The following is a 19,189-nucleotide window of genomic DNA, read 5'->3' on the forward strand; positions in this document are numbered from 1 at the left end:
GGCACTGCTGCTGTAGCTGCAGAGAAGGGGATAAATATAAACCGGGCCCGCATCAAGGAGACGGCCCTCCAGTCACAGCCTGACTTACATCCTAATAATTAGGCCCCTTTCCAATAAAACAGGGATTTGTAGCCATGCATCTCTTTTTCTTGTGTTTGCTCCTGCAGTGGAAAGGATGCATGGTCTTGTGCAGTCTCTGGGTGAAGCAGAGGCTGTGAGAGGAATTGATTTCAACAGTATTATAAACAGTTCAGCAACATTTGCCCAGTTTAATCTAGACAATCAGAAGACTCTGCATCAGATTCTTCTTGTGCAATTGACATATTCATTTTCTACGAATATTACACAATTTCTATATTAAATTATGACATTACTTAGGGGTACTTTCGAGTACTTTACGGTTGTTGAAAGCATAAACCATCTGTCGTTTTCTTGAATTTGCACACATACACACACTCCCCGTCTCTGATAGAGCCTGATCGATAGATGAGGCATGCAGGTTGCTGTTGTGTGTTATCTTAAGCCTCCTAATGTGCCCTGGCTAATCTTTACTCCAACAAATCCTGACCTGAAACCTACTGCTTTCCTTGTGCTTTGTTCTGTGGACACACTTTCAAATTCAAGTCCTAGACATTCATTATGTGCACTTATTTCGTATTATTGAGCTAAATAAACTAGAGTGTGCTGAATAATATCCTGAAAGATATCCTGAAATCCCATGATCACAATTATGTGTTGAAAAAAGACACTTAATATTTTTCCAATAAAATAGCAATACACAGAGGGAAGGTTTTTCAGGTTTGAGGATTTCCAAAAGTCAAATTGAAAAGAGAGAAAGAAAAGCAGAACACTACATGCCGAGGGAGAGAGGGAGGGTGGGGAGGCAGTCTAGGCAGGGGGTATCAGGCTAATTAAAGCAAGCATTTGTCAGAGATTAAGCCTTAAACAGAAAAGGTCATCTGAGCACCAGAGCACACTGTTTCGCTGCTGTGCTCTTAGGGCAGTCTAAACCTTTCCCAGCTAAATGGTAAAGATGCTATTTGCCAGAGATGGGGGAAGGGATCGAGATCCCGACCAGTGACAAGAATGACACTTGGGTCATTGGTTCTTCACTGTCCATTACACATGCTGGTCAAATATGGCAATCGGTGTCATTTAGGGATGAAAAATAAGTGCTGGGACAAGATCAATAGATGCAGCCGTCTGTGCCGGCTGTGATTAATTGACTGTCACCAATTAATGGCCGGCCTGTTGCAAAGCAAAGCAATCGCAGTGGGACAATGGGTATTTCTTTCATTTTGGCCTGATATTGGTTATTTTAGGACAAGTTGCCCTGAAGTAAATTCATTAACCACTTCTTTTACAGTTTTGCAGGTTTGCTGTGGCACACTGGAAAGTGCCTCTGACAGCATCTTGTGTGTAAGGCGTACTTTGAAGTTGTTTTCAATGCAGGGATTAATATAGAATTATATGAAAGCTTGCACATAACATCCACATTGTTTTTTTTTTCAGTCCAATCGGATACAGTTACTAAAAATATTTGAATATGTTCCTGCTGCCTCTCCTTCAGAAGTCTGTATACATTAAAATATTCTCATTGTTTAGGGATAATGAAGAGTAACATTGAATAATGGCATTTAAATTGATTCTACACTGATGTTGCTCTCTAACTGATTTAACTTAAACATATTCATTACGTACATTTACTCCAAATGTTCTCTGGTGGTATGAAAAATGAGTGAGAACACATGGAAGCCTGTGATCCACCTAATAGACCACTAAACAATCAAACAAGTACTGGTGATGTTTTCAAACTGGGATCAGTGTACAAGGTTATTTTGAAGTCAGTCAATTCTAATCATATTAGATCTTGAGAAGATGTCCTGGCTTAAGATGCAATGTGCACAGGACATGTTGGTTTAGATATGAGTAATGGCTTTGTGGGGCTAAGCTGTGGGGCAGATGTAATTTGAAATACTTGTAGTGAATATTATGCTAATATTTGGTCACTCTGTATTGTTATTTATAAATTAGATCATTTAGGCATCACAAAATATTGCAATGCAATCGTTTTCTAACTGAATGAATGAGATATTTGTGGCATCTATTTAAGAGATTTTCAATTTGCAGTTAGTTTCTGTCATGCATCCCCCTTGATCTTTGTACGTTGCTGTAAATTATCATTTTACAAAAACTATAAAGATGGAAATTCGAAGCTAAATATCTTGTTTTTACTGGGAGTGTATTGACCTATAGTGACCAATTTTCTTAATAATTTCTACCCAGTTAATCATTCTTTACTTAAAGTTTTGCCAGAAGTTCAATGTGTAGTGAGTTTACTAGAGAACAGCTATATTTGTTTACAGTGTAACCCAAATAGAAAGCAGTTGTGCTGCTGTGTGTATGAAAAGTTAATATTTTATTATTACATTTTTCTTACTACACTGAACCATTGAAGCCTCTTTCAGGACTTTATTTTGGAAGTTCATTTTTAAAATAATTTACCAGTATAATCTGTGGCATGCAAATTATACATCCAAAATTTCAGCATTCCCCTGGATGAAAGGTAGCTTTATAGATTTTTATAGGGAATACAGCTGCCTTGCCCATCAAATCCAGGAGTGTATTCTGTGAAAGAAAAATGTTGTAGTTTGCATCATATGCACACATGGTCATATTTGCATTGCAAAATGCAGTGATGTGCAACTTTCCCAAATACAACATAGTAAACTTGAAAATAGGAAATCACGTTTTAAACTATATGGAAAAAAAATGATGATATGTTAAATTGGGTTTGCTTTCCCAACTAATTATTGATGATAACCCCAATGTATTAATTCAGACAGAAGACCTATAATATGTGAAAAAAAGTTAAGTACTGTTGTTGTAATCATCAATGGATCCTCAACACATACAAGCTTTCTTAAATGAGCTCTCTATTTGGAGCACCAATAATCAATGCATTTCTGTTAGGCCTAAAGTCATTAGGACTCATTGCTTGGGGTCTCCACAGTGAGTTCTTACAAACATTTGTAAAACATGTTTTGTAATATGTAAAAAAAAATACATTGCATTTTTTAAATCTCTCTTCTTTAGTTTGACATCATGGTTTCCATGATGTCAAACTAAAGAAGGAATTAATAAAGTACAACCTTAAAAGAATCCTTTAAACACACTGTTATGTGAAGTAAAGATACTGTATCAAGGCACCAGCAGATTGCTCTCAACTTAGCAATAGGCCTCCTGGCTCTAAAGGGGAACATATTGTAGATAGTGTAGATAATGTATTTAATAAGACCTGAAACTAGTGATTGAAAGTGTTTACTGGGGTCACAGACATGAGAACCCAAACTGTCATTTTCCCACAGACTTTAGTACAACTGGACTTCGTTTAAAACCTGACGAGAGGTCTCCTTATTGCCACAACAAAGGTTTAAGGCTATTAAACCGTGGTTTCATCTTTCAGGCCTGGAAGGCACATCCATCTTGCCATGTTACTGATTTCTTTTTATTTCTTTTTCTTGCGGAACAGATTTTATCCTCCTAGGATCTGGTGTCCACATATGTGGACATTACATTTTGGGATGTCTAGACCAAAATACAAAATTTTGCTCTTATCCACTCACGAGGACATTATACTGTCACTGTTCTATCGAAATTTAATATGTGGATCTCATTTTTCTCAGAAACAAAAATCAAGTAAAAAACAGCAACTGGTAATTCTTTGTTTTTAAATTCATCAGGTCCCAAACAGCCCAAAAAGCAAAGAGAAATTAAATATGCATGCCATGAAAGAGTTTGGGTCTTAGGAGGTTAATATCAGACAAATATAAGCTGTGTAAAAAAATAAAAAATCATAGTTTTTAAACTATGACTTTATTTATTAAGGAAAAAAAATATCCAAACTTACCTAGCTCTGTGTGAAAAAGTATTTACCCCCGGAAACCTAATGACTGATTGTGCCACCCTTGGCGCCTAGAACTGCAATCAAGCCTCTGCAATAACTGTCAATGAAGCTTTCACATCACTGTGGAGGAATTTTGGCCAACTCTTCTTTGCAGAGTTATTTTAATTCAAACACACTGGAGGGTTTTCAAGCAGCAAGGACCTGTCAAAGCATCTCAATCTGATTTGGGTCCAGACTTCTTATTAGCTCACTCCAAACCTTCTTTTAAAGCTATTCAGAGGTCAACCCGCTTGTTGCATTTTAGATCACTGTCCAAGAGAACTTGAACTTCAGGGCGTGAACTGATGGATGGACATTCTCTTTGTAGGTTTTTTGTTAGAGAGCCGAATTCATGGTTCCATCAATGGAACTGGAAGCAGTCCCAGACCATGACACTACCACCACCATGTTAGGCAGAGTGTTGATGTGATGTTCTCTTTATGAAATGCTGTGTTAGTTTTATGCCACATTTAATGGCATAAAACCTTCTAAACTTCCAACTGTTGTCCTGTCAGTTCAAATATTATCCCAGATGTCTTGGGGATCATCAAGATATTTTTGGATACTGTGAGATGAGCCTTTGTGTGAGCCTTTTTGGTCAACTTTATCAGAAAGGTTCCATTTAAGTGGTGTATTTAACAGGTCTGGCAGCATTCAGGCCTGGCAGTGGCTAGTGAAACTGAACATGAGCATGTTTAAAAAAAATGGTTAATCACAGTTAATTTATGATAGCAGGCAGTTAATTTTTCACATAGTGCCAAGTAGGTTTGGATAGTTTTTCCCCTTAATAACTCATCAATTAAAACTGAATTTTGTAGTAACTTAGTTTATGTTTGTCTGATATTAAAACGTCTCTGAAATCTAAAACATGTAAGCATGACAAATATGCAAAATAAAGTCAGGAGAAGGAAAATACTTTTTAAAAAATGTATAAAGTATGTATATACAATACTGAATGAACCACAGACAGGTGTAATGTCTGGTTTTATCGCCTTCATCAATATTGGACGTACATTTATCAAATAGAGTCCACATTACTCCTAACGCTTTTCTATTTCCGGTTTAAAATAACAATAGTTTGCTTAAACACTGGCAAGTGATAAAGCTATTGTGCCCTGGTTTAGCCGTGACTAGAATACATTACAACAAGATACTTGTGTGTGTCTTCTTCACTGTCAAACCCAGTGAAGAAGACATAATTTTAGTATTATAAAATTACGGGTGAAGGGCAACTGTACCTGTTTCGCGAAGTACCGCCTTTTGACCCCTCTGGGTTTCTGTAGTTGTGAGGCTCGGCGCGCGACGCAGCGGTTTGGTGGGAGATTTGTACCTCTTCAGGGAAGTGAGTTACATTTTTAATGAAAAATGGCTCTGAACTACCAGGCATCTACCCTCTCTCTCACTTTGCCAATTTCCTGCCAGATATGCCTCGGAAAGGTAAGCGTCGTTCGATTTTTTAACCTCCTCGTTAGCGCCTATGGTTTGGTAAACAAACTAGGCAAACTGTTTCCTACATGAGTTAAACGGAGGTGACCGTTGTTTGTTGTGTTTGGTTGTGCTAGTGGGTTAATTTGCTCGTGTTTTTCTCGGTGCAGGTTAGGCAGCCGGTTATTTGTTCCAACCACCACGTGTTCTGTTCATCCTGCATGGAAATGTGGTTAAAGAAAGCTAACCAGTGTCCCACCTGCAGAGTCCCCATCACAACAGAGAACCCCTGCAGGGAAATCATCGGTGAGTAGTTGCGGGCAAACAAAGGAAAGCAGGCTTGAAGCAGAAGAGAAGAGGTGATCTGCCTGCCTGCAGCATCTCACAGCTGAGTCTTCTTTTCATTGTGCTCCCAACAAAGCACGGCCTCAAGTTTTGCAGGCAACTTTCTATGAGCCGTGACGTTTGTTTTGTTAGCAATATCCCCAAGTTGACGATTTCAGTTAATAAAGCAAGTTGGATCATATTTAGTGAGATTGCTTGTTGCAGCTTCAGAGTAAGTCAGCATAAAAATAACTCCTTTATGAACGCAAGCATTGTTTGCAGTGTTTAAGCGTTTGACAGGGGCTGGGGGATCCATCCTTTCCAAATGCTTATTGGAAAACTGTTGATTTTCTTACTGCAGGCTTACCTGCAGTCTGTAAAACTGTATTCCCTTATCCATAAAACAAACTGGCTACAGTTTATGCAGGCAAAGGTAGCACGAGGTGATATATCTAAGACAGTTGTACTGAAAAATAAATGTTTTAGGTTTCCTTTGAACTTGTGTGAGGCATATTTGAATATATGAATTTTATGTATTTAGTTTTAATCATACAACCCTGCTGTTTTCCAGCGTTTACTCTCTATTTTTGTTGGCAGATCAGTTTGGATTTCTTTGTAACAATACCAGACAGTACTCACTGACATGCAGACATATAGCTAAGCTTAGCCCCAAAAACTTGATTCAGACTTGATTGTTTCAGTCATTCACGGAGCTGTTTCTTGCAAAAACAAAGACTTTATTATTGCAGTTGTTTCACCTGTACCGTTGGAATTTTAATATCAATCATTGGCCACTTGATTAGATACACTTGTTGATGCATTTATCTAATGCATATATCTATATCTAATCAGTTACATGAGAGCAACACAATCCATTTAGACTCAGAGATGTGGTCAAGCGAACCTGGTGAAGTTCAAATAGAGCATCAGAATGGGGGAAAATGTAATTTAAGTGACTTTAAATGTAACATGGTTGCTGGGATTTTCCCACGCAAACATCTGTAAGGTTTATAGAGAATGGTCTGAAAAAGAGAAAATATCCAGTGAGTCCCATTTTCCCTGATTAAAAATGCTATAATGATGCAAGAGATCAGATGAAAAACCAGACTGCTTAGAGTTGACAAGAAAGCAACAGTAATTCAAATAACCACTTGCTACAACTAAGGTGTGAAGAAGAGCATCTCTGAATGCACAATAAGTCCAACATTGAAACGGATGAAACACCAGGTGCCGCTCCTATCAGCTGTGAATAAGTAACTGAGGCAACAATTGATATGGGCTCACCACAGCGGGACAGCAGAAGACTGGGAAATTGTTGGCTGAGTCTCGAGTCTTCTGCTTTGATATTTAGATGGTAGGTCAGAATTTGGTGAAAACAATATGAATGGATCCATCCTGCCTTGTATAAACTGTTTTCTGGCTGCCGTTGGTGTAAATGCACATAGGATATTTTCTTGACACACTTTGACTCTCCTAGTATCAGCTGAGAATTGTTTAAGCATCACAGCCTTACCTGAGTGTTTTTGCTGATAAGTGCACCACTTTGAGTACTCACAGAGTACTCATCTTCTGGTCGCTGCTTTCAGTAGGATAACACACCATGTCATAAAGCTCAGACTGATTTCTCAAAGATTACAATGAGTTCACTGTACTTAAATGGCCTTCACAGTCACCAGATCTTAATCCGCCTTTCGGAAGTGGTGGAATGGGAGATTAACATTATGGATGTTCAGTCAACAAACCTGCAGCAACTGTGTGATGCTATCATTTCAACATGGACCAAAATCTCAGAGGAATATTTCCAGCACCTTGTTGAAGCTATACCATAAAGACGTGAGACAGGAACGTGTGAAAAGATTAAAATAAAGAGATAAATCATTTTAGAGATTTCCTTTAACCCAATTTGGTCTTGTTTTTTTTGTTTTTTTTTGTTTTTAAGATGTATTTACCAAATAAACAATCTTTGTGCTAAAAAGAGAACATGTAAGCAAATTATTAAAAGGAATGTTACAAATGATGGTCTTCTCTTGTGAAAATCAGTCACAATTTCCCTGTGCACTATAAATTTGCCTGCATTTTACATGGCAGCACCTCAAGCCTTGAATGTTCTTCAGTTTTACGCTTGCCTCTTTATTACTCTTATGTTGTGCTAAGGTAACAACAAAGCCACATAAAAGCCAGCTGATATTACTTGGAACATTACTTAAATGTGTTTTGTGGTCTATTGTGTTAATCATTTACTGTACTTGTGTGCTTGTGTTACAGGAGGAACAAATGAGGGTGATCACAGTGATAGTCCTTCTGTGAGAAAATGTCTCAGAAAAACGAGAGGGGAATTAATTTTACGCGAGTATGAGGTATTGGTTTGACGTGCTCTGTTATGTTTAGTATGCTTTCCTATGTTTATTATTTACAGCCGTTTAGAAAAAAAAAAGTTAATAAAAGTATAATCACAGCTGTATTAGTATCTCACTCGATATCATTATTTCCAAATGATATTTTCATTTTTTTTCTCTCTCTCTAACAGGAGGAAATTGAAGGGCTCATGAGAGAAAACGAGGAGCTGAAAACCAAAAATCAAAGCTTGGAGGAGCAACTGAAGACTGCTTTGGATCCCTGCAGCATTAATATAGTGCAACTGGATGAACAAAGGGTCGCTCCATTTGTCCTGGAGGAGTGGACAAACAAGCTGCGAGCAGCCACAGATGTCTGTGATAAAGTAAAGAAAGACATGGATAAGCTCAAAGAGGTATGAAGCCTGTAACATTTAGGACATTACAGGTTTCAGTAAATTGACCCTTAAAGCAGGAATTCACTGTTTTCTGATAGATGCAGTTAGTTCACTGTTCGGTATTTTAGTTGTCTAAAGAGTGTTTTAATGAAACAGTTGAAAGTAGACATATTAATTGCATGTAATTATTCCGATTTATTACTTTATATAAGGAAAAGCGTTCTGGTAGTATTATTTTTTTTACCTGCTTGATTCTTGTATTCCAAGTAAAGCTAAATGGATGTTGCTTCGAAGTTTATTGCGCTCGATTACTTGTTTTACCACACAATATATGGACAAAAATTCTGTACCACCTACATATTACACATGTGGGAGCTGCTCAGCCATTGAAATCCACGTCAAACAAATTTTGTGCCGATTGTATATGCAGGAAATAAGAAATTTCACAAACTGATTTCCTGCAGTGGTGGCATCCTGTTATGGTATCACGCTCAAATTCAATTTTTTACGATTTATTTTTATTTTCTTGCTCTCCCCAGAAATGTTTGTAAAGGCAGTCTGCATGGCTAGGTGCTTTATTTTGTATGTATTTTTTAAAATATACCTCTGGCAATGGGACTGAAAATACTTGAATTAGATTAGATGGAGATTAACAGGTGTGGTCCAGTACTTTTGTCCATATAATGTAACTTGCTGTTTTTTGTTTTTTTTGGAATAATAGAAATATTTTGATAATGTTTACTTTACCACCTTCAGGCAAATAAGACATTGCGGTCTCAAAATGTCGACCTTGTGCAAGAAAACATGAGACTGAAAGCAGAGGTGGCTAGCAGATCTCCTCAGAAGTAAGTATCATGTATAACCTTTGCCCTCAATATCTAAGAATCTTTTTAGGTTTATACTTGAGCATAGTCTTAAAATCACACACACAAAAAAATCACACTTTCATAAGCAGGTTAAAATAAGTCAATTTGGAATCCAGCTCAGATCAACTGGAACTGTGATGGCACCTCTGTTTGTGTAACACCAGCGCGTTAGGAGTAGCTATGGTACAAATGAGGCGAGGAAACGTTTTGGAAGGCAAGACCAGATCAGAGCAGACTGAAGACGGACAACACACATTGCGCCATTGACTAAATAGTAGGTTGAGAAATAGCCCAGCATGCAGCTTGGGTGTGAGTTGCTGCTGCAGTATAAAGGTGGCGCAGTCAGACAGAAGTGCTTGAGCACATATGCATCCTAAACTGTAATACTTTCCATAACCACCAAGAAGCTCACATCTGCCAAGCCCGGAGTTTGATTAAAGATACGATGACTTACAAATCAATGCAAGGTTTTGTAAATAACTACCTTTGTGGGTTTCTTAAGTCACAGTTAAGATAAAAATATTATTCTATGTCAATTTTGCAATTGAGGAACCTTGGTTTTTTTCTCATTGTAATACTCAATTGCTGCCATTAGTCGATAAGGTCCACTCTTGCAGCCACTCTTGCTGCTGAGCATCTTCTAGTAATAATGTGTTCTTGGCTTACTGGGTTGTTATTATAGATTTTAAAATGATTACTTCTGTTTTAATAATGAGGATTTGCATGTTGAATACTGAGTTTTTGATTCATGTTGTAGCCAGAGCCAGGCTGACATTAGTCACTCCTATGTGACATAGATGCCCTTTTTTTTTCTGTGAAATCGCCATTTACAATCTTTTTCTCCCCAAAAGAAAAATGTAAGGTTGTTTTTATTTATATCTCAGTTTTTGTTGAGTTTCTACATTTGATTTTTTTTTTTAAATAGACTACATTTCAAAGATTAACAAAAAAAAATATTGAAAAGTATTGAATTTTCTGTTCTAAATTAAATACTAAATGATCTGTCGCCAGGTTTGGCCGATACACAGTCGCAGCACTGGAAGCTAAAATTCAGCAGTATCAGCGCGATGTGGACCACTTGAAAAGGGCTCTTGAGCGCAGTGACCAGTACATTGATGAGCTGGAGAGTCGGATCAGGGTGTCTGAGAAGAAATCTCTTGAAGTGCAGGAAGCGTGTGGGAGTTGCAAGGCTGCTAAGGAAACTCTCACAAAGCAGCAGAAAGTCAACATGATGATGAGAAGCTTGAGTGACAATGAGAGGAAGTTGATCTGCAGCAATCCAGAGGCAGAATGTGGCACATTTTCTAGAAATCACAGTTTGATGTTGATGCCATCCGCAGATCACAAAGATTTCAGTAAAAATCTGACAGGAAAGCAGAAAAACGAGGCCTCGGAAGGCACCTCCTCTGACTTTTTGCCCAGTACTCCATCATCTGCTTTCCGCTCCCTGACTCTGAGAAGCCCAGGCATCCGTGAGAAGAAAGTTGCATTTAAACCTGGGTCTTATCTAAGGAGGCTTGATTTTGAAGAGGTTCCCAGTCCTGATAAGAGCAGTACCACACTGGAGAACCAATTCAACAGTGTTGAGAAATTCCCCAAAGGCTTGCCTCCAAATGACTTGGAGCCCTCAAAGTCTGTCTTCTGGGCAGGCTGGGACAAATCCAACTCTGACCAGTCATGTACAGGTTCAAGTAAAGGAAGCTCTATCAAGGGATCCACTAATTTTGTGGTTGATGAGTCAGATAGTTTCCACATGTCCAGTGAGGCCTGTATGGATGTGGCCTACCTGAACAAAATCTCAGAGTTGGACTCCATGATGCTGGAGGGTGAGAGTTCCTGTAGTCCAGGGCTCTCTGTTGATTCCTGTCTTTCCACAGATATGGACAACACCCTAGTTCCAGAGCCTCAAACATTCCCTAATGCCTTGTCAAGCCATGCTGGTAAACCAGTGACGCACAACAAGCATAACAATCACCAACCTTGTGACAATAAGGAGAGCATCTTGAACGACAAAGAAACTCCAAAAGGTTCAGCAGAAGAAGGTTGTGCTGCATTAGTCTCTGGTAGGAAGAGTGGCGTCTGTGGAGGGGCCTCTCACACCGAAGAGCTATCTTTTGATTTGCTGTTTGATCCTTCGGATGAGAATAAGGCCGGTCCCTCTGGCTTTCCTGCAAGACAAGATCATGATCTTGTAAACCCCTCCTCTTCCTCCTCTGGCTACACTGCTGGTCAGCCTGTGAGCACAACAAGAGACAGACACACGCTGAACAGCAGTCAGCCAATAAAGAGAAAGTCCCACAGTCCCTTTACCATAAGCAGTCCCACCAAACATTCAAAGCTCATGTGAAAAATGTCAAAACAAACGTGTTCCTGGTGCACTACTCTTGGTACAGTGTTATGGTGATTGTGTGATGCTAGGGTGTAACTTATTGTTATTTGTCTCTTGTAATATTACAAGAATTAAGCTAAAACGAGATAGGAATGTCATAGTTTTTGTGCAGTGTGCTTGTAGGCCTCATTAGTGATGTGCTAATGCACACTGATCACACTGGTGATCGCATTGTAGTCCTAACCCATGCTGTTTTGTTCTACTGTAGTTGGGGCTGAGACATTTTCCAAGTATACCTTCAGCCTTGTTTTCTGTATTCTGCTAATGTGGTCTTTGGACTTTCTAATGGCTTGTAATACTGAAGACAGATGAATATGACTGTCATTAAAAATTGCTGAATTAGTAGTTGTAATGTATATTAGGAAATGAAACGGGAATGCATTAAATAGTCAAAAAATTATGAAAATTAATTTTGCCTTTCTGTATGGTTTGCATTGCCTGGTCCAGTAACTCATCACTGACATTGGGGATTAATATGTTGTGTACCAGTTACATTTGTTTTTTTTCCTCACACTGTCCATATTTTTTCTATTTTTGCTGGTAATTTTGCAACACATTAAACCAGTAATAAATTTGTCGCCACTGAAAGTGGAACCAACACTGCAAAACATGCTGCCTGTAACGACGCACATTAGAGACCCCACGCACACTAAATCCATTGGCGCAGAAAGCGCCTTATTTATTATGCAAATTTAACGATATCGTGTATATTTCACATACCTCTAATCGCTGCATGAAATTTTAATTGGGGAGCCGTTGTGGTTTGAATAAATGAAGTGTTAATTCATTGGGATTAATTAATTTAGGTAAAGACTGTGTACAAGGTTACACTGGTGTATTAAATCAATTTGTTTAGTGCTCATCTGGCGATGATGGGCTCTAATGATAAAGGGGGCGGTGTCAGTATTTCCAAGGGTTAATATGAGAAATGGGACTGTGGGCCAAGAACTACTGGAAAACCATACAACTTTTACAACAAAAAATACATTATTAAAATAGTTTAATATGTCTATACCGATGCCTACAAGCTTAAAATTGCTTATTTATTAATTTCATATTAAATATAGACCTCGTGTTTTTGTGTGTATATTTTCCCTAATACTCGATTGGAAACAACTTTCTGAAATCAGACGTCCAGCCTAAAATAGACAGATGCTCAATTCTGCGGCATAAAGTCAATATTATTCGGCCTCCAGTTAAAAGATAAGGCCTACAGGCACTGGGAACGGCGAGGTTCTGTGGCTGGGAGGAGAGGAGTGAGCCCTTAAAAAACGCAGGCATCCAGTCTCCAGATGTTATTGCCTGCCCTGTGAGCAGTTTTTATCTGTCAGCCTGTTCACTGTTCTGGCAGTTTATGTCTCGCGAGAGCAGCCGAGCACGGGCTTGACGAGATCTGAGGCGCTCAGGTGTAAGAGCCTCTCTCATCCCCAGCAGTGGGAAACAGTAGACAGATAAGTGCGTCTGAGAGACTGCAGGCATCTCTGTGATCTCCGGGCTCAAGGCTGCACTCGGCGCACTATACAGCGAACTACACTGCGTCATTACTGGATAGGCAAAGGATCACTCTGTGTCTGTGATTGTTTTCTAGCTCTTGTAGCCGTTATCCCCCTTCTTTCCGTGCACTTTAATTGGAGAAGCTCGCCAAGATGATGTCCATGAACAGCAAACAGCCGCACTTCGCCATGCATCCCTCTTTACCCGAACACAAGTATACCACCCTGCATTCCAGCTCGGAAGCTATAAGGAGAGCCTGTCTGCAAACTCCACAGGTAAACCATCCCCGAAAACTTTCGCTTTGTCCTTGTTTTTTTTCTTCTTCTTTTTTTGTTACTTGCCTAAGCTGCTTGCAGCACTGAGCGCTGTCTGTGCCTAATAACAAGGGCTGCTCCAAGGCACATTCAGCCAAGACGCGCACTTAATGTTTTTTTCATGTATTCCACAGCAATCACTGGAAGAGTCTGTGATCTTTTTGAAAGCATGCTCACGCAACGCCGGGCTTTACTGTTTTTGTATTAATTTTTATGACTTGCCGCTTCTGAAGGAATACTCCGACTCTGTTATGTGTCGCCAAAAGTCCCGACTGACAGATTCATTTATGCTTTTTTCTTTTTTTCTGTCGCCTTCCTTTTTTCTTCACGTCCTTTCCCATTTCTTACTCACTTTGAAAACCTTCATTCTCCCCCTCTCTTTCTTTCTGTCTTTCTTTTTTTTATCCCCCCCTCTTGCAGTTACAGAGTAACATATTTGCAAGCCTGGATGAGACGCTGCTGGCTCGGGCTGAGGCTTTGGCGGCCGTGGACATCGCCGTGTCCCAGGGCAAGACGCACCCGTTCAAGCCCGACGCCACCTACCACACGATGAGCACGGTGCCATGCTCGTCGACATCCACCGTGCCACTAGCCCACCACCATCATCACCATCACCACCACCACCACCAGAACCTGGAGCCACCGGACATTATGGACCACATCAGCTCGCCATCTCTCAGCTTAATGTCCAGTGCGCACGACGTGGCGGGCGGCGGAGGTGGCGGTGGCGGCGGAGGTGGCGGTGGTGGGCTCATCTCCACCTCTGCTCACCCGCACTCTCACATGCACGGTTTGAGTCACCTCTCCCACCAAGCTATGAGCATGAACTCACCTCTCACCCACCACGGGCTCTTACCGGGCCATCACGGGGGAGGTCAAGGCGGCCCTGGGCTCACAAACAACGGACTTCCCTCCATTAATGACTCGGACACAGACCCAAGGGAGCTGGAGGCTTTCGCGGAGCGCTTCAAACAGCGGAGGATCAAGCTGGGGGTGACACAGGCGGACGTGGGCAGCGCTTTGGCTAATCTCAAAATCCCCGGCGTTGGATCACTGAGCCAAAGTACAATTTGTCGATTCGAGTCTTTAACTCTCTCCCACAACAACATGATTGCGCTCAAACCCATCCTCCAGGCCTGGCTAGAAGAGGCCGAGGGGGCCCAAAGGGAAAAAATGAGCAAACCTGACATTTTTAGCGGAGGAGAAAAGAAACGCAAGAGGACCTCGATAGCAGCCCCAGAAAAGAGGTCTTTGGAGGCTTACTTCGCTGTACAACCTCGACCGTCGTCTGAGAAAATAGCAGCTATAGCTGAAAAGTTGGACCTGAAAAAAAATGTGGTACGAGTGTGGTTTTGTAACCAAAGACAGAAGCAGAAGCGGTTGAAATTTTCCGCGGCTCACTGATGGGCGAGGAAGAGAAGTTAAAAAAAAAGTTAAAAAAAAAAAAGTTGTGTGACTGAATTTGGGGACCAAGGGACACCGAGACACCATTTTCAGTCTTTTGTCTCCAGCGATTTTACACGCTGGTGCACAATGGACTTTAGATACCCATTTTATGAGGCTTCATATATCCTGTTTATTTTCACGTTATCGGTGAATGTGAAGTATGCAAATAACAGATTACACAAACTTGGCTCAGATGTTACCAGGGAAAAGTTTAGCGACGTCGACATTGCCTTTTAAATAAAAGAAAACAAAAGAAAAAAACTTGTGGAAAGAGGTAATTTGCTCGATACTATAGCGAGTTATTTTCTCCGAATAGGCCTGTTATTTTGAAGTATAGCCATTTACGAATTACCTCACTGATTGTTAAATGTGGTTTGGGTTTGATCTTTTCTGTCGTTGATATAGACTAAGTCATGACTGTTCATTTATTCATCCGTTCATTTATTCTTATTTGGAGGCTGCTACGAACTGAAATTTAGTTGCAAACTTTTTATGGCTATCGGAAAAATAATAATTTTTCAGGCCTGCATGAAATCCTAATTCACGGGAAGTAATTTAGCCTGTGTGGGCTGTCACATCTGCAGATATATTTATTTTGAATTTGCACAAAGGACCCTTTAGGTTTCTAGATCGGCTATGTCGAAATGCGTTTGTATATACAGACATCACTTTATCACTTACCAGAGGTGAGCTCCTGTATTCTGGAAACAAAATTAATAAGGGGGAGGGGGTCTATCTGCACCATTGGCATCACTGGGAAAAGTTTCAGACAGATCAGAGCATGATAGCTCTGTCTACATCATTAAGGAGAGATCGCAATCAATAAAAGGGGTTTTTCGTTCTTTCATGTGTTTCAGTTTGCAGTGCAAACACTCTATGCATTGGAAGAAGAATCACTGCATAGCCTACAGCAGAGTTGTCTACTGCTAGACCTTATTTTGTGGATGGTGTAAGTCACTGTTTAATGCCTGTTTTCACATTGAGATCACCACGTTGTTTGTCGTGTTAACTGTTACGGAAACGTTGTGTAAGTAATATTTTACTTTGTGCACAAAAGTATGTTTACAAAAACTGCGGCGACATGTGCATCATGGAGAAAATGTCCCACTGTCTCCTTCCCTCTTTCACAACTTCTCCACTCTCCTCTGTTGTCCTCTTACTTTCATTGGTACTATTCATCCTGTAAGCCAAATCCAACAGGGAGGTGTGTTCCAGCAATCTTCTAATAAATCAAAGAAAGAAAACTGTGCTTTTCCTGGTTGTGATTCGGCCTGCACGGCACACGATTATCAATGTTACTGCTGGTGCAATAGTTTAACGCATTACTATGGCCACGTGATAAAGCGTTTGGTATGGTTTTAAATGGCGTAGCTTTATTCTAATCAGCGATATAAAACTCATTATAATGGTTGTATATACATTTGCCTAATTTTAGAGGATAATATTAAAGTTTAAAGTTTAACTTTTGAAAGTTAGATACGTATAATTTTACATTTTTGCGCCGTTAGTTTCTCTATTATTATTATTATTATTATTATTATTATTATTATTATTATTATTATTATTATTATTATTATTATTATATAAACTAATATAAATTTTACTTAAAATGTTTGTTTATTTTTTCTATATTATAATATTTATTTGGTATAGTAAGTAAATTGCGAGGCTGTATTTTAGTTGTCCTTACCTTTTATTTAAACATCTGAACATAAAATAGGATGAATTAATAAGTAATAGGCTGTTAAAGGAAAAAGTTTTCTTCCTATATTGACACAGGCCCAACAATCAACATTTAATGAAGTTTTAATGTAGAATAACTGAGCACTGACACCAGAGAGAGCGAGAGAGATGATAGAGAGAGAAAGAGGGTGAGAGAGAGAGAGAATGAGAGAGAGGGAAAAAGAAAAAGAAAAGTTGATTTTCTTTTTAAAAATGACCACTGTGTGACCTCTACCCCCTCCAAATATTTCTGTTCACTCCTAACTTGCAGATAGGCTATATCAATTTTTTTTTTGTGGGGCTTCACGTTCGGCTGCATTCATAAAGAGGAATTTTTAAGAGCATGTAATGCAATATTAATCGCGATTTGCTGATATAAAATGCAATATTTTCAGACAGCTTTCGGGGGTTTCAGGGGAAGCAGGCGGATGAAGGAAGTCGCTGTTAAATAGCAGAGAAAGCTGCTCTTTATTGCTTTTCTTTAGCTTTTGGCTACACGGACAGAAGACAGCGAATCCTTAACGTAAGTAAAATACTTTTTTGTTGAATTTTTAAGAAATTTTGTTGGTCATTTGTAACTTTTTTTCTTTTTTAAAGATTAGCATAGACGTATGTCATTTTGAATGAAAATATATATATTTTTTCTTCTGCAATTGCTTTCCCATTTAAATTGTAACAGGCCTGCTTCGTGGCGTTCCCCACTGCTAGCCTTATTCCACTACTTCATTCGTTCAATTCTGTTAAACATAATTTTGTAAATCTAATTTAAAAATTGAGGAAAATTGTGAAAAAAATAATAAGAAATTTGTTTTCGTTGTGAGAATATTTTTCCAAACGCTGTTCTTTCGCGACACAGACTTTCTAGGAAAAAAGAAAAGAATGAATGAAATGTAAAAAAAAAAAAAAAAAAAAAAAAAAAAAAAAAAAAAAAAGCTATTTGCTCATTAAGTGATATTGCAAATTTCCTGTTAGAGGTTGCCGCTATCACAGAGTCCTTTTTGTTGCATTGTTACGAAATAGTACAGCTGTTATATATATATCTATATATCTATATATATATATGTGTGTGTGTGTGTGTGTGTGTGTGTGTGTGTGTGTGTGTGTATATGTATACACAATGGCTTAAAAGTTTCACCACCTCATACTATCTACTGAGAGTAACGCAACACCGCTGGCACTGAACATACTCCACGCGCAGCACCGCACACGCCACATGGCAATCATTTCAGCACCACGAACAGCTCCGTTGGCGGATTGAAGAGTAATACATTATTGAAAGCCTATATCAAACAGCTCTGGGGTGCTGTCTCTCTGCACAGGGGCTCTGGATGAAGTCGGACTGTCTGCCTGCACAATAGCCTCTAATATGTTAATGGCCGTAGGGGATGCCTGAGGTACCATCCCCAGCTGCCTCGCCTACCATATGTCAGCCCGTTACGACAGAGTCCTCTATTAATCAGGGGGATATTTCATCAGCAACCTCACCGATATCATAACCCTTAAAGTTCTATCAATAGTCGACCGTGCCGGCGCCCGATCATAGGTATCCTTAGTGCCTGGGCCTAAAAGGGCCGTCCTCCTATAATCGTGTCTAGATCGTTTGAGTTACCCCATCCCGTCCCATTTCACTTCAGGTGTCCCGTTTGAGCCTTGTTACAATGAAAAACTAGATTATTATTATTATTATTATTATTATTATTATTATTATTATTATTATTATTATTATGTAACAGTGTTAATCACCGCCTTTCTTTCCTCTTTTGTATTCTTGCATAGGCAGCGATGGATTAATCACGGAGCCTACCAAAGGATCTCATAACTTAATTCCTTCAGGCTTCTAGTCAGGGGAGTAATTAATCTATACCGTGGATGTAAATAAGAGGAAATTGGATTCCTGACAGACGAAATGAGAGACTCTCTGACACCACGTTGGCAAATAATGATTTCACCACACGTTATGGTAACGCAGGCGCTTAGATTTATGAGAGCACGACTTTTTAGTATAGCTCTGAGCGGAGGGGAGTGGGCCTACCCTAATCGTAGCTGTTAGACGCCCAGGTTAAGATGGATTAGATCATTAGAATTACAACACTTCGAGCTGAAAGTTAAAGGAAATGGAAAGCTCTAACATACTGCGTTGGTTAAGCTTTTTTTTCCTTCTTCTTTTTTCTTCCCCAATTGGCTTATGCTTTGTTCTTGCTTTGACATTGTTACACCCAGTTTATAGAGTTTCTTAAAACAACATCAGTAAAACATATCTAAGATAAGAGCTCCCAAGGAGGGACCCCGCTGATCTAACAATAAGCAAGAAGGAGGCCCTTTTGGACGGAAATGTCAAACCGGGGATGTGGATGCGTAGATCCCCCAGATCTGCACTCATTTCCCACTTATATTTGCTCAGTAATCCGCTGTGGCAGCCCTCCATCGCCCGGGACCTGGTTTGAGAGGCAATGCTGTTGACACAAGGGTATATTTCAATCACAGAGGGTTCAGAGTCAGACGCACAACTTATTTGTCTAATAAATCCGTCAT

The 19,189-nt window shown here is 39.5% G+C and overlaps 2 protein-coding genes and 1 long non-coding RNA gene across 3 annotated transcripts in view; 2 read left to right on the forward strand and 1 right to left on the reverse strand.

Moving 5' to 3' along the window:
• The window catches only part of LOC308398674, a 41,924-nt gene extending 36,620 nt beyond the window's left edge, over positions 1-5,304 (reverse strand). The window contains exon 1 of the long non-coding RNA XR_013972000.1: positions 5,185-5,304. This is a non-coding gene — a long non-coding RNA (uncharacterized lncRNA). The remainder of the gene's footprint in view (positions 1-5,184) is intronic.
• On the forward strand, positions 5,221-12,062 carry obi1 (ORC ubiquitin ligase 1). Its single transcript, XM_080885421.1, has 6 exons — positions 5,221-5,383; positions 5,542-5,677; positions 7,961-8,052; positions 8,223-8,444; positions 9,183-9,271; positions 10,304-12,062. Exons 1-6 carry the CDS (start codon positions 5,312-5,314, stop codon positions 11,637-11,639), a joined length of 1,947 nt encoding a protein of 648 aa, XP_080741547.1. The 5' UTR covers positions 5,221-5,311; the 3' UTR covers positions 11,640-12,062.
• A 503-nt stretch (positions 12,063-12,565) lies between these two features.
• pou4f1 (POU class 4 homeobox 1) lies at positions 12,566-16,175 on the forward strand. The gene is made up of 2 exons (XM_080885423.1): positions 12,566-13,450; positions 13,910-16,175. Exons 1-2 carry the CDS (start codon positions 13,328-13,330, stop codon positions 14,891-14,893), a joined length of 1,107 nt encoding a protein of 368 aa, XP_080741549.1. The 5' UTR covers positions 12,566-13,327; the 3' UTR covers positions 14,894-16,175.
• Positions 16,176-19,189: the final 3,014 nt, after the last annotated feature.

This window comes from Rhamphochromis sp. 'chilingali' (assembly GCF_963969265.1).
Source record: "Rhamphochromis sp. 'chilingali' genome assembly, chromosome: 6".
NCBI lineage: Eukaryota > Metazoa > Chordata > Actinopteri > Cichliformes > Cichlidae > Rhamphochromis > Rhamphochromis sp. 'chilingali'.

Excerpts from the sequence above, each read along its gene's own strand:
- pou4f1 (XM_080885423.1), top strand. The coding sequence starts at position 13,328 with ATGATGTCCATGAACAGCAAACAGCCGCACTTCGCCATGCATCCCTCT. Across the intron at positions 13,451-13,909 it reads CCTGTCTGCAAACTCCACAG|TTACAGAGTAACATATTTGC; the intron begins GTAAACCATCCC and ends CCCCTCTTGCAG.
- obi1 (XM_080885421.1), top strand. The coding sequence starts at position 5,312 with ATGGCTCTGAACTACCAGGCATCTACCCTCTCTCTCACTTTGCCAATT. Across the intron at positions 5,384-5,541 it reads GCCAGATATGCCTCGGAAAG|GTTAGGCAGCCGGTTATTTG; the intron begins GTAAGCGTCGTT and ends TTCTCGGTGCAG. Across the intron at positions 5,678-7,960 it reads CCCCTGCAGGGAAATCATCG|GAGGAACAAATGAGGGTGAT; the intron begins GTGAGTAGTTGC and ends CTTGTGTTACAG.